Source organism: Fundulus heteroclitus, chromosome 20 (genome assembly GCF_011125445.2).
Source record: "Fundulus heteroclitus isolate FHET01 chromosome 20, MU-UCD_Fhet_4.1, whole genome shotgun sequence".
NCBI lineage: Eukaryota > Metazoa > Chordata > Actinopteri > Cyprinodontiformes > Fundulidae > Fundulus > Fundulus heteroclitus.
The window spans coordinates 40330704-40355529 of NC_046380.1; the positions used below are offsets into that span (position 1 = coordinate 40330704).

A 24826-nucleotide genomic window follows, 5' to 3' on the forward strand; every position below is an offset into this window, starting at 1 on the left:
ATAAAAGAACGGATCCACGTTCTCCATGACTACATTGAACGTTGCTGTCGACAAACCTGCTCGCCACCATTTGCCACCAAATTAACAACTCCAATTTTCTGCTCCGTTCCGGTCCATCAGACTCTGGCGTGGTATAGCTCCACAACTGCAATACAGGAAAAATAATGCCAGCAACAACCGGTTTGTCAAAGTAAAATAGTTTAAATAGAGAACGTTGACCACAAATTAAAGACATGCCTTTCAATATTCACAATAAACTTAACAGTTTTATTTAAATATCAGATGCAAAACTTTTTTTTCACCAAATAGGAAGTCAGTTTTGTAATTTCAGCATTTAATTTGAAATGTGGTAATCCTCTCCAAATAGATTTACATTCTGCTTATAATGACGATGATCACACATGCTCTCCTTGAGCTCCAAGGGACTTCGGAGTGGAGCTAGGTCCAGTAACCACAGATGTTCCACTGGCTCATAATGGCCACGCACCGCGTGGCTCCGCTCACTTTGAAATGTTTCAGGAGAAGTTTTCTTCAGAGCCAACCCGGGTTCCTGCAGCTCTGCTGATGACCAGGTTGACACCGAGCTGACTCGAGAGGAGTTTTGAATGAACACACCCCTTTTCAGTGATTGGCCGCAGGGTGAAGAGAAATGAGAAGGAAGTCCAGAAAAACTGAAGAGCGACGAGATTAATATTAAGGACCACTATAAAAACACTGGGTCAAATCGAAATACAATTGTATTATTTTCAAACCATTAACCACACCTGAAGGGGGAAAAAAATACTTTAGCTTTCTATACCCTGACACGCTGTATCAGATCCGTGGATTTATCGAGGCCTTCTCCCAGTTTACACTGAAATCTGTTTATGAAGTGTCCATCCAAATAATGCAAGCGGGGAGGAGCAGAATAAGGTGGGTGAAAACGGGCGGGCCAGTGGAAATGTGCCTATATATGCACAGTGAGAGAGAGCAAGAGAGAGAGGGAGAGAGAAATTGCCAAACAGCACAAGAGATGTTGACATGGGAACTATGATGTCACATTACTCCTTAATCATATTTCGGAAACGCTCTGATCTGGACTGATATTTCCCCGTTTTTACACTTATCCCTACAATACAGTAGAGCCTGGTTCACACGGCAAGATTTTAAAATAGTCGGCCGATTTGTAAAGCCTGAGAGACACCACACCTAAAAAATCGTAGACAAAACTCCTACATTGTGTGGTGTCAGGTCAGAGGACAGTTGCAACACCTCACGCGAACAGATTTCGCTCAGGATCATTCAGATGTTAGGCGGAAAATCCTATCAAAACCGTAAAGATCATAGTAAATAAACATAGATGACGAGGAAGAATAATGATAGTTTGTGGACAAATTTTAACAGAGAGAAACATTACAACAAAGGCGATAAAGGAGTGGAGACAGCGCCAACAGGCGGCTTTAGTTTTGCTGAGCTGTTTTTTGTTTCTTGGGGTTCCTTTCACCTTGCTTTCTGACTGGCTACACGTCAATAAGCTGCATGCTCGTTTGTCCTCGAGGAATGCCACACATGTTGGGATATCGGGTCAAGACAACCCAACATGTTGAATAGCCCCAATTTGAGGTCAGAGCGGTCCTGACGCCACATGTGCAGGGGTATCTCCGAAGGTTATCTTAAGAGCTACGCTGATAATTAGGGCCCCTCAGAAGGGGAAGATCAGGGAAAAATGGGGCAAATTATCCTGCCTTGTGAACCAGCCTTAAGAGACCGACTTTCCAACGTTACTTTTTTGTAATGTTGCCCCCACCCCCATTCCACCAGCTCTGCTACAGGTTACATCCCATCAATCAGCTGATTCTGTGATAATAGGACTTCACAATGTACCTCTACTAGTTAACCTGATAAATACTATTGGCTGATCTGGGCTTGGATGATCAAGGATTGTAATATTTTCTCTACTACCATACCCCCCCCCCCCACCCCACCCCTTCCAAGATCCAACCTCCACCACACACACACACACACACACACACAGCAACAACAACAACACCCGATGCCACTCCCCATTTGTGGGAGAAGTGACAAAAAAAGTCGTCTTAGCAGCATGTTTGCACTGTAGGCTTTTGTTTTTTTTTGTTCTGTTTTGGCTGTTTAGAACCACTAACTTGAAAAGCTGCCAAGCAAGACTTGTCGTGTCCATGAGTGACCTATGTAATTACCAAAGATTTATCCCGAAACAGCCAGCCCTCGGCAGCAGTAATTAGAAAACACAGAGATGAGCAAACATGCTGCAGTATTGTTCAGTAAATCCTCTTTTGGTGGGATTTTCTTTGATAAGTGAAAGGCATTTCTTAGCAAAACTAAACCCAACTCTGTTTTCTGTACACAAGTTGCAAGTCTCTAAATAATTTGAACTTGAAACAAAACCGCTGGGACCATCCCCTTTTGGTTTAGAGGAAATTACTTGATGATTTTGAGCAGAAACTTTTCCTGTTCTAACTCTCCTTTTAGATTGTTAATCAATGCTAATAACTGTCACACTGAGTTATTACACAATAAACGACTAGCATACCCCGTAGTGAGATTAACAAGGAGTCTAAATGCTGCTGTGCTCTGAAAGTATACTTTGATGGTGTAAAACTGTAAGGTGTGCAAGAAAACACTCTCTGATGCCTTCTCTTTATTTGCATGTTTTCAGTACCCTGGGCAATTCAGTCTATACAGCGATACATAGATCTGACAGTGCTTTCATAAAATACATTGCTAAAGCCTCTTGGTGCTCAAAGCTTTTTGTTGGTTAAGCCAGAAAGGAAGAATCTGCAATGTGCTGCATCAACAAAAGGATTTTCTATCGCTCCATATTCATTACAATCTCTAGGATATAACTAAGAAAATACTGGTGGAACAAAACTGAACATTTTCCCACAGGGAGCCTTAGAGGGAGCCTAAAAATTAATTGATGCTGAAAGAGCTTGTCAAAGACCGAGTGTTTGTTGAAAATATATTGATGGCAATGGGATGTGAAAGGATCTGCAAACTGTTATGTCTGAGATCGATGGTTGTGATTGGAGGTTCATTTAATTCAATTCTATATATATTGCACCAATTCAGCACATGTCATCTCAAGGCACTTCAAGTCAAATTCAATCAAATCATGCAGACAGATCAGTCAAAAAGTTTCCTATCTAAGGAAACCCAGCAGATTGCATCAAGTCTTGACAAGCAGCATTCACTCCTCCTGAAAGAGCATAGAACTACAGGGAGAGTCGTCTGCATAGTCCATGGCTTTGCAGCAATCCCTCATACTGAGCATGCATGAAGCAACAGTGGAGAGGAAATCTCCCCTTTAACAGGGAGAAAACCCTCCAGCAGAACCAGGCTCAGTATGAACGGTCATCTACCTTGACCGACTGAGGGTTAGAGAAGACAGCAGAGACACAAAAGCTCACGTGCACATATTGATCCAGGAATCTTTTCTACATTGTTTGCTAATAGTGGATGATCTGTCTCCCCAGGATGATGTCACAGCTAAAAGAACGCCAGACCAGGTGTACCTACTAGGAAGAGAAAAATGACAGAGAACAAAAAGTTAAAAGTTTAAATAACAACAAACAATAATGCTGACAGTTGCCATATCCAAATCTTTTTTTTTTTTTACTACATATGTTTCATCTTCACTGTTTATATATGGTGTATTATGTGGTTTTAATCTTGCTTTTTATAGAGTCAGTACAAAAATATGAAGGCATTTTCTGTGAAATGTTTCTAAGCAGTTAGTTTCTTTCCTCAGGAGACAACACCTTTGGTATCTTCATTTAGTAAAAATCCAAATGATTTGGTCCTGGAAACTTAAAGATGTTACATACTCCATGGGAAGCGAGCAATTTGTGGGAGAAATTTGGTCCTACAGCTATGAAAACAAGATGATGTTTTGTTTTGCAGCACTGCTCTGAAAGCTCTGGCAAGTTGTTCACATCATCATTTACATTTATTTGATGTTCTGAATATGACAAACATGCAAAAACATAAGAAATCAGGAAGGGGGCAAACACTTTTTCACACTAAAATAAACAACAATGAAATTCGGTAGTAGTTTTTGATTATTGTGCAGACTTCTGTTATCCTGCTCTTCTTCATGAGCTTTATTTGTGTTGTGTCCAATTTTGAGTTTCTTGTTGGTGAAGGGAAACATCTAGTACCCTTCTGTCATCCAGCTGTCTGCCAGTGCACAGTAATAGGTAGGGGAGGGGCAACACTCCATTACACCATGCACCATACAGCCAAATAAACCTCATTAAAGAACTTGAAACTGTAGGAATGGTATGATGAAATTTTTTAGCCCCCCTTTATTTCAGAGTTTTTTTTTTTTTATTCCTCAGTATATCTGGACACCAGTTACCAAAGCATGAGTTTGGTTTTCACTTCAGTAGGGTTATCAAATAGACTTACGTGATGCAGCAAAAATAAAATGAAGAATTGGGAAATGTCAAAAATTTAAGTAATTTTGAACATAATTTTAAGCAGAGCTTGTGGTGCAATCTTACAGGGCTCCTGAAGCTCTCTGCCACCTCCGTCGCACCCTGTTTGAACTAGCAGGTCTATCTTTGAAATGATGTGTGAACAGCCCTAGGATTATCACTAACTCCATCCAGTTTAAATTAGAGGAGCTGATAAGTGCACCTCCACCTCTCATTCCTGAGGCTCATTAGAGATAACTTCCTGGTCATGAGGAAGGCTCCATGAGGCCACGTTTTGCTCCACTTGGACATGCAAGGAGACTCAATAAGGAAAGTGGGAAGGACAAAATATATACTTGCCTTCCTAATAATATATTAATATCATATCATCTGGCTTTAGGTCTCATACTTTCAGATGGTAATTCAGCAGTGTGCTGCAGCCCGTGTGAATGCTGTAGAGCTCATTATCTGCTGCACGATCAGACCAGCAGTCACTTTTCATCTTCTGCTTGGCTTTGAGACTTAATCTTTGTCCCATGTCATTAAAACAGGCCCAATCTTCCGGTTTCCCTGCAACCACTCAAAAATACACTATGCTTCTCCATACTTGGCCATTCTGAAGCTCATGCTGTCGTTTCAGTATTCCACCCTATGCAGCTCCTCTAAACCTGTCAGGAGCCCCTTAATGGGCAGGAAGAATATCTGGCTGGCAGAGTTATGATTCTTGACAAGTTCATTTGTAATATTCGAATTTTCCGTCATGTGTAACTTGAATTTCTTTTTTTCTATGAATAAGTTGGGTAATGATTTGTATTCTGTACCATTCTAAGGAATCATAGAGACCGTGAGTGTGTTAAAGTACGAATGTGAGTTACTGTGCAGTTCAAATAGAGGCACAATCTGGATGACTGCAACGGCTGATTCATTTTTTTTTTTCTTTTGCGCATATAAAATTCCTAGCCACATCTGATCCCCTCATATTTTGCTCCTGATGATGCATGCATCAGTATAGAAGTGGACCTTTTTTTCACATGTGAAGCTTGCGCTAGAGATTTTATAATTGTATATAATTTTTTATGTCAAAAACCCATAAAATGCATTTCCCCCCCAAAATGCTTCACCTCATTCATGCCATGACATCTAGATGCATTTTTCAAACCGTTTAAAAAGATTCTTTTCTCATTGCACCATTCAAATTGCAGTGTTTTGGATTTCCCCCATACATCAGCTGAAAGGCATGATTTATATGTCACTGCACTTAGCTGAAAAGTAGATTATCATTATTTGACTACACATGAAATAAAAAATAAATAAATATAAGGCAAAACTTTCACTGCAAGCAACTTGCAGATTTGTGGGAAGATTTAGGTTATAATCCTGTTCCAGCTCATGATATTGAGTCCACTAGGATATGGTCATATAGAAATTTAGCAATATTTTTGGAGAAGAAATTGTTTCAGAAATCACAAGCTGTGTATTAAACACTCTATAACCAGTATAAAATGACCCAATCCATGTATGACTTGTCCACAAATGGGAGTTTTTAATTCCTTAATCCCAAAATACTTTGAAAAGGCCCCCTTTTTGTGTTTTCACAAAACAAAGTTTCAGAAATATAAAACTGTGTTTTAAAAAAACCTTTGTTTAGACTAGATTGTTCTACTTCAGGCTGGAACATCTTAGATTTTGATCAGATGAAGTCCAGACTCATTACAAAACAGAGAAATCACCCCTTAGGTTGGCTCCAATGGAAGCCCTGAAACAGATGTTAATTTTTGCATTGCTGGCAGCTAATGGTTCTCCATTTGCAATCAAAATACTGCAACACAAAAGAAGTTGTGGGGGAGCTTTTTTCAAAGCTTTTTCAACATGAAATCTACAGGATTCTTTTTGCCCAATTTTACCCCAAATTCCCAGTCGGGGAACATCTACATCAGTCTGTACTGCTTGTGGTCAGTTAGCAGGTTGAGTCAGCCAAATATCTATAATTGTGAGATGGAGTGAAAACGGGAGTATATAAGTGTGTGAGGGAACCCGACCCAAATTCAACCTCAGTGACAGTGAAACAACTATTTTTGATCAGCGAAATGATAACCGATCCAACTGCAAACGTGTTAATGACAGCAAATGAAATGAAGAGGCTGGGACATGGCAACAGCTACGTACTTACTATTTGCACTGATATTGTGTTAAAGAAACATAGAGAGCAAAAAACAAAACAAAAAAAAACAAGACAGTTGGATATGTAAGAGTAAATGTAATTTGTACAGTATATGTACAGTAAATAGTGAAGGGCCTTCTTGAAATAAACTTAAGTCACATATTGAACATAAAGGTTTTGGGACTTAATATTAATATAAATAGTTAATATTTTAAGTATAATTTTTTTTTCAGTCGACCTGTCTATCAGTCCATATTCTATACTCATTTATCCTTGCATTGTTGCAGGAGGCAGGGCTAGTCACCATCTCCAGCCGCCGTTGGACGAGAGGCAGAGAACACTGTGAATATTTTCCTACTACATATAACATATATGTAGTTGGAGTGGCACAGAAATATAGCCTGTCTGAATTGTAAGATTTTCCTCTCTTACCGCCACCTATTGGTATGTCGTTTCCCTTAAACGACCACCGTCACAAGTTTGATGCGTTCAGTTGGCTGTATCCAGTTTGGTGAATCCTGTAGTCTTCGATCCCTCAGTAGGTCCCGTTATTACGTGTTTGATCCTCAGTCTGTCCATCATGAACCAAAAATCTGCTGGAACCAGTCTGTTAGTGTGAACTCCAAGTCTTTTCTAAATGTGTTCAGGCTGTGAATGTTGTGTAGAATGTCCCCAGCTTTAGTCAGCTCTGTGAACACAGCGGGCGACTCAGGAACTCGTCATTACTTCAAAATAATAGTCTCAGGCATACAGAGACGGGGTCAAACTGAAGCCTTCACCTCCATATCCGGGCCCTTATGATAATATCATCCCCAGATGACATCATGCTGACAGCAACTTGGTAGCGGTCTGCTGCTGTTATTAGATCTCATTAACAGAATAGTACAGAATAGTCTGCCTTTTTGTGTTGTTTTTTTTTTTTTTTTGTCTTTTGTTGTGTGTTATTATGTCCTTAATACAGTTGTAGGATTTTTATAAGGTAATGTTCTTCTTTAATCTTTTGGTGTCAAATGGTACCAATGTGTGACGGTTTGGGCTTTTATTCTTGTTTATTTTTATGTGTTGCATTCCCATAACGTTGACCCCCAGTTTGGGCTTTTATCAGTCAGATTGCTGGTCCTGTACAGGGAAAGCATTTGAATACAAGAATAACTGTAATCTGTCCCTGACCAAAGAAACATGAATGAAAAACGAGGAAGCAAAGTCCGAAAAAGATGCGTTCCTACAAGACCCACCCTAATCTAGATATGTGAATGGAATCATTCCTAGACAACATATCCACATGATGACATGATTATGTTGTCCCATCTGAGATCTTGTGACATGGCGTACACCAGTTGTAGCTGAACATTGAATTTTGAGCGACAGACGTGGCTCTAACTTTAAACAGGTTTCTGGTAAATCCTGTGTTCTGTGCTGGTGGTGTAGCTCAGAATGTTACACAGTGTACATGAGGAAGTCTCACTCTGACAAACACAGAGTAAATCATGAGCCTTCCACACATCAGGTCGCGCGGCACCAGAGTCGTACAGCCCTCCCACGGCAGCACGCTGATGATCACATCCAAGCAGCATGTTGGGACTTCTATGACAATCATTAGGAGTGTAGAAATATTTTCTGCTTCCCACCTGCACATCGTGTACTGTTTTCCACTTTGTTCTGTGTGAGTCATGATGACGCAGACTCATGTTCACTTCTTTGACTTTCCTCTCCATGGCTGCGTACACTCTGATGATCTCTTTGTTGAAAGTGGACTGTGTCGTATAGGCTGAGTAGAACTGAACCAACTTTGTTTTATTAACAACATAAAGAGTGATTTGACACAAAACTTTGTACTCAAATCTTCCAGTGCACCCCCATTGAACAGCAGGAATGCATTTCTCCTCTTACATCGCTGTTCAGTCTCTGACTCGCTTTGCTCCTTTTTGTTTCCACCCCCAAAAAATCTTCATTGGCCTCTACTTCTGAAGTGGTGCTCCTTTTATGATACACAATCTCCTCTGTTTTGCAGCCGCCTGAACAGCAGCTGTGCGCTTATTGAATCTTTGGCGTTAGCTTTATGTGAAGACACCGTGGACTGTGTGGGGATAATATGTTTGTTGGAGCAGCTTAACCGTAGCTGAGAGGAAGCGGCAGGATAAGCTCATTAGGAGAGTCACTTTTGTCCTGGGATTTCCTTTCGGACCCAGTACAGGTGGTGGGAGACAGAAGAACTCTAAGGAAAATCACATCACTGATGGACAATGTCTCCCACCCCATGCATGGAGCTGTTGCAGAGCTGGAGAGTCCATTTAGGGACAGACTGCTGCATCCTAGATGCTCTAAGGAGCGTTTCCGCAGATTGTTCCTCCCGGCTGCAGTGAGACTTTATAATCTTGGCTGCCTCCAACAGACATAATAATGGTTTTCATCGTACTAATCATCGCACGGGTTCTGATCAAACTGTTCGTTGTTTACACTGTTCCCAAATACTAAGGTAACTTGCACACGACTTAGCTAGGATGTCGGCTGCACTCCCATAGTGTATTATCATACATTATGAAAAAATGGCATGTTCTATTATTGTTTGTTATGTAAATAGGCTGTCACATTTTTTTTCTTTGTTCAATATTTACTCTAGTATTTACCCTCATCTTCTACTCTTGGTGTTTCTTTAGAGCTAACTTTAGATTAGACCAGTTTGCTCTTTTTTTCTTCTTCTTTTTTCCCCTAAATTGCAGTACCATAAAAGGAATTGTTATTCTTTTTCTTCTCTGAAAGATTTAGGATACCCTGTCCCTGCTTTTGTCTGGTGGATTATTGATATTCATGTCTTTTATCAACCTTCATGGTAACTATGTCAGATGATGCAGCGTCATCAAAAGATGTTTCAGTTTGATTGTTTTTGTTATTTTTAAGCAGGGTTTGGTGGAATCTTAAGAGTAGATAGTATCTGCGTCATCTACTCAGTTTCAAAGGAGGGTTTCTGCCATTTTAAAACAACCCTAACTTAAAAAATCCGCTAATGATTGATGAAAACACTATTTCATTAACTTTTATAAACACGTCAAGGCATCTGCCAGGAAGTGAAAGCCTGGCTCCAAAAGTATACCTCCCAATTAGTTAAAGAGTGGTTTTAGGACATATAAGTCAGTGTTTTTAGTGTGGCTATCACAGAGGCCTGATGTGAGTCCTATAGAAAATGTAGGCTGATCTAAAATGGTGTGTTAGAGCAAGGTGGCCTACAAACCTGACCTGATCCTACATGATCTTCTCAACATTCACACACTTTTGAGAAAACTCCAGTCGACCTGCCAGATTCTCCTTGACATTCTGAGGATACGTTAAAATGCAGAGGTGATTGAGTATTAGCTGTGGCTGCACCAAGAATGTGAAATACCCTACCTCTACATGTCCGCTCTCATTAGAGCATAGAATAATTTAAATGTCTTTTTAAAACTCATCTCTTTATCCTAGCCTTTGAGTGATTGAGTATGAGAGGCTGAAAAATATTTTAGTTGCTATTTTATAATTGTGTTGGCGTAATTCTGAGGGCTGCACAGTGGTGCAATTGGTAGCACTTTTGCCTTGCAGCAAGAATGTCAAATCATGACTTAGGGTCTTTCTGCATGGAGTTTACATGTTCTTCCTGTGTATGAAGGGGTTCTTTATGGGTACTCCAGCTTCATACCACAGTCCAAAACCATGACTGTTTAATCAGTCTCTTTAAATTGCCCTTAGATGTGAGTGTGTGTGCATGGTTATTTTCAGATGTATTGTCAAAGAGTGAAAAAAGGTTGCATGTTGTTCTATACACTGTGTTTGAATATCTGCTGTATGCGTTATTATGGCTATATTAAGATGTTGTGTGCATTAGAGAGAATTGTCATCCAACCGGAAGAAAAATAGTATTTCAAAGAATACAAATTCACAAAAGGAGGTCATGAATATGCAAAATATGAAATGACATCATCGAGTGACATTTAGTAACTAGCTTAGCATACCCCAGTTCTATTCCCCTGGGAAGAGCTGGCAGCGCCAACAGATATTTTGTTTTCTCCTGGCAGGATGGCTACAAAGGCACACACACACACATATACACACACACACACACACACACACACACACACACACACACACACACACACACACACACACACACACACTTTTTTTTAAATACTGAGGACTATGCCTTGACTTCAATTGTCTTCCATTCTAAGGTCTTACCCTGAGCATAACTCTAAACCCACCCTAACCTTTACCGGTATATACCTAACCCTAACTGACACCTTAGTCCTAAACCTAACCCCTAAACCAGAAAAAAGTGAGGACTTAAAAAAGGATCTCACTTTGGTTGTAAAAAATTAAAAATATGTGCTCATTCAGCTGCAAATACAACTACACACGCACGCACACACGCACATGCACATACAAGCATGTTTCATCTTGATAATACAAAACTCCAGAGTTGCGGTCAAGTTAGGTCAGACAAAAGCAGAGATGCAGACATCCATGTTCTCCCAGTAATTGGGTTTTATTACATGTCTGAAATATTAGCTTAGACCACCATTAGCTAATTTAATTTACATAATGAAACAGACCATGCTGACCATGCTGTCTGTTCCTTTAACTGTCAAATACTTGCAACTTTAATTGCATTATTCCAGAAGATCCTACATTAATTTAAAGAAAGACATTGACCATCAGTGACAGATGTATTTCAACTTTAAAATGGGATTCCCTGTATTCACTTAGCAATCTGAAGCGATTTTCTTTTCTTTTTTTAAATTTACCTATTAATGCAGTCAGATATCCTTAAATAGCATTAACTTAATAATATTAACACACTTTGAACTAGGAGTGTAATTTCATGTAAAATTTATAGTTGGGTGAAACCCTGTGTTTTAAAATCAGATGGTGAAGTTTATATTCGGTTCTGTTACATTAAAGGAAACAACCATAATCTAACCTTTTTTTCACCTTACTCAACAGTGAAGAAATGCTTAAAACAATGATTAATTCACCAAATTAAAACTGTCTGACAAGAAGACCTCTCTCTTAAAGAAAATCATTAAAAATTACTTCTAAATTACAGATTAAAACAGGAGCAGTATCTGAACAATAGTTTTCATCTATCCGCCTCGAAGGAGGAGCACAGCGTGGACGTACTGTGCGTCGAGCTAGCATGTTAGCCATTTATACCGGGAAGTTTACTCACCGTTTTATGTTGCTTTCAAACATCGACACATTTAAACTAAACACCCGACGCTTAGCCTGGCGGGGAGCAAGTAAAGCGTGGCAGCCCGCCAGGTTTATAATACGCTGGGGAAAACCCTGATATGTACACTTTACCATACCTTTGCCGACCCTACCCGGCAGCTTTAATATAGCCATTGTGGACAATTCATCCAAAACACGCCGGTTGATGCATTAGCCACACATGCCAAGGATGCTTATTGGAAGCTTGCTGTCATCTAGTGATGAGTGTTATGCTCAATGAGTTCTAATTTTGCTAATTTGACTATTACATTATCTAAATGTATTTCTACATTTTGTATTATGTTCAAATTAACAAACTATACTTAATTTACAATCTGTTCAACAAGAAAAATTAAAATCATTGTGTTTTTAAATTTTACAATGAATAAATTGAGACAGTGAAGAGCTAGAACATGCTGGCAAACTAAAGGCCAATGCTTACAGCTCTAATATAAGCAGCACCTTACTCTCACACACATTTTACTCCATCTCTCTCTGTTCTTCTTTGACATCATAAGCAGTTTTGTGGTCTTTTTTGTGCATTTGCTTGAATTATTTTATGCTGCCATGAATAGGAAGTACTGGACCATGAGTACTGCTGTTCCTTCTGTATAACTGGGAAATTAAAGAACTCTGCCTTAGTTACCCAAACTGAATGAAAAAAAATTATAATAATCTGAAATATAACAAAGGTTTTTCAATTTGAATAAATGATGGCAAAGCTTTCCACCAGAAACAGTTTTTTTTTTTCTCGTTTTTAGGGGAGTCAAGGCTTAGCCTGAGTGGAGTTAAAAATAGGAATCGATTGATGCAGCACATTTACATCAGAGGTTTAACAAAATAAATCACAGTCTCATGGGCTCAAAATCCTAATATCTGGTCCAATAAATAAAAATGGACACATAAAAACAGGCTAATCGGGGTGAAATGACTGCATCTTTCCGGGCCATTGTTCAACCTTAATGAGTCTCTATATCATATTACCACCTAAATAGGTCCTGAAGACATGTCTCACTTCAAATCCTTTCCCTGTGTGCATCCGAGTCATGACAGGCACTTTAAATTGATATGTTTTGTCTGCTTGTGGTTTTGCCCTCAGAGAGACTTAAAGCAGCATCAACTGGTTACTGCCGTTGACTAATTGGCTGTTTTGCAAACAGGCCGCAGCACAGGTTTATGCTCAGCCGTGTTGTGTTTCCTTGTGGTCCCACAGAGAGCAGTGTCCTGCAGAGCCCCGCTTTCACCAAGCAGCCAGGCACCATCGTGTATCCTGTGGAGACGGTGGGGAACAACAGGGAGGTGGTGTTCAGCTGCGAGGCCCAGGGAAGCCCACCGCCCATGTACCGGTGAGTCTGACGCCGAGGCACCTCATCTCCCATCTCACTGCTAGATTTGCTGATGGTCCAAATATCAACATGTTGCTCACAAATGTCTGCAGCAGTTTGCATTAACATTTGTTCCTCTCTGAATAGCGATGAAAAGAAACTAATGGAAAATAAAGTAGTCATAAAACCTGCAGCAGACTCAGACTGAGATCTGAATTCCTTGTACTGGCAGACACATCACTTATTTACCCATTAGCTGCTGCTTTTTCCCCAACATGTCAAGGGCTGAGCTTTTTTTCTTTAGAGCCATAAATCAATTGGATGGCAGTCCATGTCTTTTGTTTTCACTGTCAACATATTCCAAGACAAGAGTTTTTTGTCTGAGAAAGAAACTAAAAGAAACTGCAATGAGAGAAACATTCATAAATATTTCACATTTTGTCACATCACAACCTCAAATGAATATATTATAGTGTGCTTGTATCTTTGTGTCGAAGGATTTGGGGTTCTATATAGGAACAAATGTGACAGACAAGACACAGAGGGGTGGTTAATACCAGACCTCTCAACTTTTATCAAAAGTTAAGAGTGAGATTATGCTAATGTGGGGGGCGGGGCTTGTTTGGGGCGGGGCTAACCGGACCCTGGAAGAGTCGGTGGAGTCAACTCCATCTCATTTTTATCCCACCAGACAATGAAGTAGACATGTATTACTTGTGTTAAAAAGAGAAAGAGACGTATTAATACTTTATTGTTCAGTTAATGGATTAAAACATTAAAAACACACAATTGTTCAAATAATACTGAATAAAATTAAGTAGTTTTAAGTTATTGACCGAATTATTATACTGTTACACATTCATCTATGGGATTGTTTATCATTGTAAATCTATAACCTGATTTCTGAGTTTCATCAAGCCTTTATGATCAACAATTTCCCCTCAGCTGCAACACTGAAGCACACAGAGGTTCCCGCTGCGTCTTTACGCACGATCCAGCTGCTGATGTCTCCCTCTTTTCAGCTCAATGCACTTCTAGACTGTTACAGTTAATAACCATTATCATCACCTTTCACAGCGACAGGTTTCTCAGCCAGTCCCCGCGCTGACCAGACAAATCTCTATTGCTCTCGTCATTGCGCTCTGGGCGTACTGACGCCCAGAAAGCACCTGCTCCGAGGGAAAGGAGGGGGGGGAGAGGAGCAAGCGCGGAGGCACAGAAATACGGTGCATGTAGTTAAATGCAGAATTAATAAAAACAAAACTTATAAACAGACCAAGTGGCGTTTTAAACTGCATCTGGTTAGCAGAACTGTTTTATGATCCTGCGTGCAGCCATGACTGGTTCTGAATGAACCGGTCATCTGGCAGCAGCTCCCCCCGCCCCCTCCCCGCCTGTGTATGCGTTACAGGACCTTACCGGCTTACTTTCACCACTGTTAAGACTAAAATTATTCATAACTCTGATCACTCTTCCTGCTGCTCTGTTAACACGAACTGCAGCAGGAATTACTGATGGCCACAAGTTGTGAAAGAAGCCGAAACAGCTCAGCAGAAGGCGGAGTTTTGTCGTCCGCAGCCCAGACGGGCTTTGTGATTTTTATGCGTGAGAAATTCCATGTTTGCGTGTGAAATGTCATGTGTTGCGTGTGAGCGTGTGAAGTCAGTGAAATGCGTGTCACACGGTCAATGCGTGAGAGTTGAGAGCACTGTTAATACTGTGACAGTAGCTACAGCTACTGGCTACCCGTTAGCTGCTAACAATGCTAAAATTAGCCTCTGTCTCTCTGTTCATTAATTAGTCTGGACTACTTCTGATCATTTCCATTTCATAATCTAAAACACTTAGCCTGATCAAAGCTGAAGTGGATATTCTAAACTAGTTTAGAGAATACTGATGGTCGATATAGGGAAACAAAGCCTATTGATAAAATGGAAATCAGTGCTCACTATCACAGATTTAGACTGATTCGTGAACAATATTTGAGGGAAATGATGACATTGTGCATGTGGAAAAAGTTTTAGATCTTTGAGTTTATCTCATAAAAAATGGGAGCAAAACCAAAAGTGTTGCGTTTATATTTTTGTTGAGTGTATATATATATATATATATTGTTATTGAATTATAGTCCAGCTTTAGGATCCACTAAAGCTTTATTCTACTTGGGAACATTGTGAAAGGCCATTTTCAATACTTTTTTCTTTTACTTTAGGACAACTTTAGGATAATTTTAGAACAAAACAAAAAAAAAAAAACATACTGTATTCAAGTCCAACATAGACTGAACTATTTCACACTTAAACAGTGTGTAATTTATAAATACGTTACTCTATTTGTAAAAATTCAATGATTAGTGTTCAATCAAAATGTTCTCATTACGTTATCTGATACCAGCTCCTTAATCATTGGAAAGAGAATATCTAACAAGGTAGGTATAATAAAGACCCAGATTCTAATAGTTGGTCAGTATCCTGTAAAACCCTTTGTGAGTATCGAAAAGCTGAAAAATACCCCTCTATTAATTCAAATTACTCTAAGCAAAACCAACAGTCTCACTTCCCCTAATAGATAATAGCTAAAGTAAGCAAATACTCCTTTAAATGTATTGTATTTTCAATTAAGAAAGTAAAGGTAAGTAAGCATTATGCTATAAATAATTCAGCTGAAGGGGTTTTCAGAAACTGACACGTTTGAGGAAAAATGACAATATATAATATTTTTACAGCGGATTTGGAGAGTTGGACATTTGTTGTTATAAGGGGTAATGTGTAAGGGTTTAAAGAAGTTCTTGAGGGTTAAATTTCACTGACTGAAACCTCCAGTAACAGTCTGCCGATTCCCCATGAATAAGAGTAGGTCCGTAGTTCTCGTTATCCTAAGATTCCACAGTTCTTTTCTTCTTCACCGTAGAGCTAATAGCTGCAAAGCAGAAAAAAACTGTCTATGTGCTGTAATATCATGCAGAGTATATTTTAATTATGCCCTTGGATTCAGCTTTCCATTCAGCATGAATGAAAACGCTCCAGGCTTTGTTTCCTGATGAGGCAACAAGACCGTCTCGGCTTGTTAGCTGCAGCTCAGGAAAAGACTTACATATATCCTCTCGGATCATGCCTGCCCTGATCAGGATCATAACATTGCATCTAGTGGCTTGGGTTTTGTGATGATTTTTGTTATTTGACTCCCTGCTGGAAACGTGTTGTGTATCTGCAGCTTGAGAAAGCTTGTTAAGCTCTGCATGCAGTCACCCAGTTCAGTTTTTCTACTTTCTTTATGTCCCCCCTCAAATGGTACAGTGCTTCATTGGAAGGATGTTCTTTTTTGTTGCAGTAGCTGGAACAAGTTAAAATTCAAGTCAATCATGTTTGCTCACACAAATGACCAGGGTGAGCTTTGGAAGAATTGGCATGTTTAATGCTTGGGACTTGGGCAGCTTCAGAGTTGACCTAATCCGTTGTTTCCTGTCAAGGTTGCTGTGTCTTCCTTTCAGAGAGTCTGCTGGGTCCTAAACGTGTTGCAACAGGCAGATGGGAGCCAACTAAGAGTTCGTTAATTGCTCGACATTCAGGGAATTGTGACAAAGCTGGAGTACATGCAGTCTACTAACAGCCACCTACCAATTTAGTGTTATGCAAGTGTAACCTTGGTGGAACTGTTCTCAAGACAATAATTAGAATTCTCTCCCTGTCATGATGAATTTTGTTTGTGTGTTTTGGACTTTTCTGGACTTTTCTTGAATCAGCCCTGTCACCTCTCATTCACCACCTTAAGCTGTCTTGATCAGATCCACCTGCTGCACTACTTCAAGTCGATTCTGCTCACCTATTTACATGGCTACTTATACCTGCCTCAGTCATCGTCTCGTCTTGCTTTCTGCGTACTGCCACCATGTCTATACCAGTTTCTATGTGGTCAGCCAGCTGGATTCTTCTGCCCTGTTGTGTTCAGCCACGCTGCTTGATGCTGCCTGTGTCTGTGTGCTGGACAAAGTCTGCCTGTTTCTCTGTGAGTACCAACTGCTTGCTCTGCCCATTCTGGTGGATCCTCGGTACACATCGGCTGGTCAGCCTCTGTCTTCATCATCAAGTTTCTCCTGTCACTGCCTGCAAGCCCTGGTTAGTCTGATTCTGCTTGCCTGCCTCACCTGCCACTTCTCATCTGTCCAGCCTGGTTTTGCCTGGATGCCTAGTCACCCACTACTCACCTTCTCAGTCCACCCACCCATCCATCCATCCATCCATCCATCCATCGATCGATCCATCCATCCATCCATCCATCCATCCATCCATCCGCTTATCCCGGGTCAGGTCGCGGGGGTAGCAGCTTCAGTAGGCAGGCCCAGACGTCCCTCTCTACAGCCACTTAGGCCAGCTCCTCCGGGGAAATCCCAAGGCGTTCTCAGGCCAGCCGAGAGACATAGTCCCTCCAGCATGTCCTGGGTCTTCCCCTGGGTCTCCTCCCGGTGGGACGTGCCCGGAACACCTCACCAGGGAGGCGTCTAGGAGGCATCCTAACCAGATGCCCGAGCCACCTCAACTGGCTCCTCTCGATGTGGAGGAGCAGCGGCTCTACTCTGAGTCCCCCCCCCGGATAACTGAGCTCCTCACCCTATCTCTAAGGGAGAGCCCAGACACACTACGGAGAAAACTCATTTTTGCCACTTGTATCTGGGATCTCGTTCTTTCACTCACGACCCAAAGCTCGCGACCATAGATGAGGGTAGGAACGTAGATCGACCGGTAAATCGAGAGCTTCACCTTTTGGCTCAGCTCTCTCTTCACCATAATGGACCGGTACAGCGCCCGCTTCACAGCAGACGCCGCACCAATCCGCCTGTTTATCTCCCGCTCCGTCTTTCCCTCATTCGTGAACAAGATACTTAAACTCCTCCACTAGGGGTAGCACATCCTCCCCAACCCAAAGAAGGCACTCTACCTTTTTCCGGCTCAAGACCCTGGTCTTAGATTTGGAGGCACTGATTCTTATCCTGGCCGCTTCACACTCGGCTGCGAACCGCTCCAGGGAGAGCTGTAGATCATGCCCTGATGAAGCCAATAGGACCACATCATCCGCGAATAGCAGAGATGCAAGGCCACCAAAACGGATCCCCTCAACACCTTGACTGCGCCTAGAAATTCTGTTCATAAAAGTTATGAACAGAATCCGTGACAAAGGGCAACCTTGGCGGAGTCCAACTATCACCGGAAACAAGTCCGACTTGCTGCCAGCAATGCGGACCAGACTCTGACACCGGTCCTAGAGAGACCTGACAGCCCTTATTAAAGGGCCCCGGTACTCCATACTCCTGGAGTACCCCCCAATGGACCCGTCGAAGGACACGGTTGAATGCCTTCTCCAGATCCACAAAGCACATGTAGACTGGTTGGGCAAACTCCCATGTCCCCTCCAGGATCCTGCTGAGGGTGTAGAGCTGATCCAGTGGGCAGTGGGTTTTTGCTTTAGTGACCAGCCAAGCCGCCTGCCGCTTTGACTGCCAGTACATATCAGCTGCTCCCACAGGCCAGTAAAGCCCGATAGGACTCCTTCTTCAGCTTGACGGCTTCCCTTACCGCCGGTGTCCACCAAGAATGTTCGAGGGTTGCTGCCGCGACATGCACCGACAACCTTGTGGCCACAGCTCCAACTAGCCGCCTCAACAATAGAGGCGCGGAACATGGTCCACTCAGACTCAATGTCCCCCGGCTCCCTCGGGACATGTTCAAAGCTCTCCCGGAGGTGGGAGTTAAAGCTGCACCTCACGGGGGACTCTGCCAGACGTTCCCAGCAAACGACAAAACAAAGTCGATCATTGAACTACAACCTAGGGTGTCCTGGTGCCAAGAGCACATGTGGAAACCCTTATGCTTGAACATGGTGTTTGTGATGGACAATCTATGACGAGCACAGAAGTACAACAACAGACCACTCGAGTTCAGATCAGGTGGGCCATTCCTCCCAACAACGCCCCTCCAGGTCTCACTGTCATTGCCCACGTGAGCGTTGAAGTCCCCCAGAAGAACAAGGGAGTCCCCAGGAGGAGCACTCACCAGTACCCCCTCGAAGGACTCCAAAAAGGGGTCTTCTCAGTAAACATTTTTTTTTTAAACGTACTCTCTGTTCGGCTGATTAAACTCACACATTAAACTCACACCTCCTGACTGACAAAGAAAATCCAAATAAATACAAACATCACTTTTCAAATGATCTGATTTATTGAGGGGAAAATGCTATCCAAACCACCCTGGCCTCCCGCAGGTCTGACAACAGGAAGTAGGCTAGAAGATCTCAAATTTCTTTCGATCAGGACATCAGGTGTTGCTTTTTAAGAACAGAGGAGGAGAAAAGTCATTGGTGTACAGTATGTCAGACTGGAGGGATGGAAAGGCGTTTCTAAGACTTTGGGACTATCAAACCATGGAGAGCTGTTCACAAAACAAGAAAACTTCAAACAGTGGTTGACAATCCCAGGAGTTGCTGAGGTGCCAAAATTGCTCTATGAGCAAATCAAGAAATCATCCATCCGATTTGGGTTAGACCCCAGAACGTGTACCGTACAGAAAAGTACCACCCTGCATTATCATGATCTTGATTTATTTAGCAATAAAGGACAGATAATCGCGCAACACATTTTTCAGATTTTTATGTCCTGTGATTTGGAACATATGAGGAATTATCTGTGACATTGCGCTGACCCAGACCAATCCTGTTGATTCACCTTAATGACACGAAACCGTTAATCTGCCTGTACTTCCAAATCCACTTTCTGTTCTAATGAGTTTTTTGGTGGTCGCATGGCTTTTCGAACTTGCAGATTCATTTAATTTCTGTCTCTCCGTCTTTGAGCTTTTTCTTTTTTCCTGAGTGTAATTCAGTTTAATTTTGATTAGATGGACGCAGTGTTAACTAGTTCTTTTGCTACTGTGGATACTTGAGGGAACCGCAAACTAATCCTCGCTGCTTGACGTCCCCATTTTGCCTCATTTCACCAAAATCTGTCATAAGCAGATTAACGCCTCACACTCAGGGTGTAAGATTTCTGTTTATAATGATTTTTGTCAGATGATGGATCAAAGGCCTTTACAGTGAAACTGAAAAAAAAAAAATAAGTGAAACTAATTATTCTGCAAGAAACCCTAACAGAACTCTAAATCAAGGCAGATGGCTAAGAACGTCCTGAACACAATGTGGACGTCAGGATGTGATTATTATTATTCTTTATTTTTATTTTTTTGGCTGTATTCTGATAATTTTTGATACTCTTTTCTCTCAGTTTAGTTTTCCAGTGCCTCTCAAAAGTGTTACTTTAACAGGCATGTCTTGGTTGGCAACCATAGTAAACCATTTCCAAATCTTTTCTAACTTTATTGTTACATTTATCCTGTACAATTCAAACAAAAAACAAGCACATTTGTACAATACATTATGTTTAAAACAATCTCTCTTCAGTTTAGGATTCTCAAGTTCCTATGTGGTCGGCTTAAGTTTTTTCAGATGTCCATTTAAAATGGATCACATGTAGTTGTATCTCAACAGGAACTGGCATAGCTGTGTGATGTATGCACTCCTGACACCTAATTAACTGCTATTAGCAACTAAATCTTGTTTGTTACTTAGTCTGCAACTTTCTTCTTTTCCGGCTAACACCTAAAATACTGCCAAACAGGGTTCTTTCCTTCTGTTGTGCTTTTGTGATAGGAGCTTTCAGAAGGCAGAAAAGCGGGAAGAACTCCCCTTTTAAGTTCAAAATAGACTCTCAAACATACAACAGGAGTTCTGGCCAAAATCCCTCTCCTTCAAAACTCGTTACGAGCAGGTAATACTCACTTCACCAGTGAGTGTTGCATGCTCATATTAACTAAACAGTGCTTAATGGCTCAGTTTCCTCTTTGACAAGAAAAATCATGGCTTGTTAATATAACAAGATCCCCCTTAGTGTACACCAGGGATATAAAATTAAAATATTCAGTCAGATCAGATTGTAAAACTAAGGCCTTGATCTGGGCAGGACATGCGGTGCAGACTGCAAGTAGAGGTAAATATTTTAAAGAAACAGAAGTGATGTAAGGACTTATATGTTCAATATTTATTGACCTGTTCTCCCAATAAAAAGTCCATTAAAGCAAAATAGTCAAATTGCTTTGGAACCAAATGCATTAAATCTTTCTGTCTGGGATTTTTAGAGCTCAAAGTCCGTCCGTCCGTTTTCTTCCACTTATCTGGGTTTGGGTCGCGGGGGTAGCAGCTTCAGTAGGGAGGCCTAGACGTCCCTCTCCCCTGCCACTTGGGCCAGCTCCTCAGGAGGAATCCCAAGGCGTTCCCAGGCCAGCCGGGAGACATAGTCCCTCCAGCGTGTCCTGGGTCTTCCTCTGGGTCTCCTCCCGGTGGGACGTGCCCGGAACACCTCACCAAGGAGGCGTCCAGGAGGCATCCTAAACAGATTCCCGAGCTACCTCAACTGGCTCCTCTCGACGTGGCGGAGCAGCGGCTCTACTCTGAGTCCTCCCCGGATGACGGGTGGCAGAAGAGGGCGGGGACCTTGGCGTTCCGATCCTCGGCTGCAGAAGCTGACTCTTGGGACGTGGAATGTCACCTCTCAGAGCTCAAAGTGAAAGGCATAAAATATGAACTGTGCTTTAAAACAACTCAACAGAACTAGGGGTGATTGCAATGGGGCGGGGGTGGGGGGGGGGTGTACACAACAGATGTCCTCAAAACCAGAATGGTTTGGATATTGTTATTGAGGTGGAGTGGTCAAATATTGTGAGTCAAAATGTGGGATTGTGATAGATTTCTACTAAAATAGACTAAATGCTGAAACTGAATCTAAAGGTCCTCCAAAAAGTTTTAGTTTAAGCATTTCCACAAAGTTTTTTTTTTTTTTTTTTTTTTTAAACAGATTTGTTTGTTGTTCTGTTAAATTGTATAGGATCTACAGGAACCTAAATGTGTAAAAAGTTTTATTGATCTCTGTTTTTTTACATCACAAAAGTCCGAAGTCCTAACAGAGTTGCGCAGACTTCTAAGATCCACAGTGGATGTTACTGTAGAAGATGATGTAGCACTGCACAGTGTATCAAAGTACAGTATTTTAAAGCACAAGGACTGAACAGACGGCCAACATTCAAACGCTCATGAGCCAGATGGTGTGGTATTTTGCCGCTGTTGTACACGGCCTGTTGTTACATGATCGGGTAAAGCATGTGCCTAACAAATGGAACTGCTGTTGTGGCCTGCTTGCCATTCTAAATCACTGTAAACAGAATTATAAAATTTTCTCTTCAACATGTGTTTGATGTATTCCTCTGCTCCACTTCCCGTGGAAGACACAGCTGACTGCATCTCGCGGTTCAAAGTTCCCCTCATGCGGCGCCTCGCGCGCTCCGTCATTCTGGAGTAAAAACGTGCTCGAGTTTCACAGAAAGCCTGAACATTGCTGAATAATGAATGCTATCGAAGTGAGAAGAGTTGTTATGGGCCTCTACAATTTGCTACAAAGGGACAATGGCAGCTTTTGGTGGGCAGTTATTTTTAACTGCTGCAGTACGTGACTGACGCGGACGTATGCTGCGTGGAGCATTTAGGGACTCAAAAGACCCTCTTTCCGACTGAGTTAATTCTTCCCGCTCCAGTCTGAAGCATGATCACTTTCTGAGATAAATCAAATAATTTTCAAGGCCTAATAGCCGTAGCCATCCGCTCTAATGTTTTAGGAAGAGACAGATAAAGCGCTGAAGTGAAGACCGGCGGAGAAAAAAAAAATCTCTCGCGGCATTTGGTTTTCAAGCTGTCACCGATTAAACCGTTTATCTTCTGATACAATGCTGCCTCTCTCTGAGCAATTACAGCTGTGTAAAAGGCTGCTTCCGCATTAGATGGGAATCCTTTTCAAAGACAAAATGAGAATCCTATCTGTGCGTGACGCCCGAGTGTCACCTGCTTCTGCCGCTTCCTGCCGGCTTCGCTGCTGTTTTCGGGTCGAAGGTGTTTGTTTGCTTGGGAAAAAATCTTGATGTCTTTCTGTTTGCTGCAAATGAATCACGGCTGTTGTCCTGTGGGAAAGCAGCCCTCTCCCGCAGGCTCCTCTCTTTTGTGTGTGGTAATAAGGCTCTTGAGAGCGTGCTCTTACTTATGACCAAACTGGAGAAGGGCCATGAAAGACCATTGTGCTGCACATTTTGCCTATTAAAAGAAAGCCGTCTGTAGAGGCGCACCGAGAGTGCAGCCGTGCTCCGGCCCACAAGAGTTCTGCTGTTTGTGAGACATTTGATTGCAGGGAGGCGGGTAGGCAGCACAGTCTGACATTGTTTTTCATGTAATCAGCTCTTGCTGGCTTTATCCACGATGGTGCTGATCCTGCTCCACAGGCGGCCATGGACACACCACTAAAAATAGTTGATTTTCTGCAAAACAAATGATAGATTAGGTATATTATACAGTGCTTTGCAAAGGTATTAGTCAGGTTTGTTAGAGAACCAAGGGGCAAGCAATCAGGTCAGAGAGAAAGTTGTGCAGAAGTTAAAAGCAGGGTCTGGATATAAAACGATTTCCCATGTTTTGAATGTTTGGTACAGGACGGTTCAACTTAAACTGACACCAAAGAGGTTATTAATCACAGAGGCTTAATCTGAATACCTTAAATAATAGCTTCTAGCTCCTGCTCCTAGTTTCTGTTCCTTGATTTCTCATTGGGTCAACAGTAAGAACTCTATCAAGGGAAGGAGAGGAGCTTTGGACAGCCTTTAACTCCGACGTGATTAGATGACAGAAACGCACATGGATGATGCAAGTCAAATCCGGGCCTACAGCCTTCCTGAAATGAACTACAAAGTGTGCGATCTTGTCTCTCAGGACATTTTCGTTGATTTCTGTGAGGGGTCTGTGCTGATACATCATGTTAAGCAAACAATTGTGGGATAGCTAAAGGGTTCTTAGCGCCGTTAAGGGATGTCATGGAGTTCCTAAGCAAAACTAGCCATGGGAGGGAGGATACAGGCTACGTTTACTACCTCCTTCCTTGCTGACTGCACTAGTCGGACAGCACTTATCATGGCACACGTCTGCTTTGGCTAAAGAGTCCTTACTCTATAAGGGTGTTCGGATTGAGCCAAAAGCAGTCAAAAAGGCCCATGGTAACTATGGATGAGCTGCAGAGATCCAGAGCTCAAGTGGGAGATAACAAGACTGTCATTTGGGCTTGTACATACTATGGTAGAATGAAGAAATGTGTTGTTGTTTTTTAGCTAAGTTCAAGTTGTTAAGAACAGGAGCAGAGTTAATTCAATGTCAATGTCTAATTTATTTTTATAACATTTTCTAACAAATAGCACCAACGTGCTGAACTTCAAGAACAATGAACTAATTGATGGGAGAAGTCCTTATAGGGATCTCCCACAGGATCATATATTAGTGGAATTACCAAGCCCACTTTAAAACTTTGGCCAATCACATAATCGCTAGGGGTGTCACTGTTCGGTGCATTTTCGGTACCCTTTGATTCAAGGAAAATAAGTACAAATAATTTATTGTTTTTAACTGTGATGAGGAGTAAAAAAGAAGCTTTTTCCATTTGTGAAAATATTTTGATTTAATTGTGTTCTGAAACTGAAAAAAGTGGACAAAATAGAACTCACTGGAGATTTGGCTGGATTGTTTTTAATGAATAAGTA

General features: G+C 41.6%; 1 protein-coding gene across 2 annotated transcripts in view; it reads left to right on the top strand.

Annotated features, from left to right (window-relative positions):
* Positions 1-24826, top strand: part of cntn4 (contactin 4) — a 287425-nt gene that overhangs the window by 85318 nt on the left and 177281 nt on the right. For both annotated transcript variants that reach the window (XM_012874550.3, XM_036151210.1), the window contains exon 3: positions 13049-13181. In XM_012874550.3, the coding sequence (XP_012730004.1) occupies positions 13049-13181 (133 nt within the window). The remainder of the gene's footprint in view (positions 1-13048; positions 13182-24826) is intronic.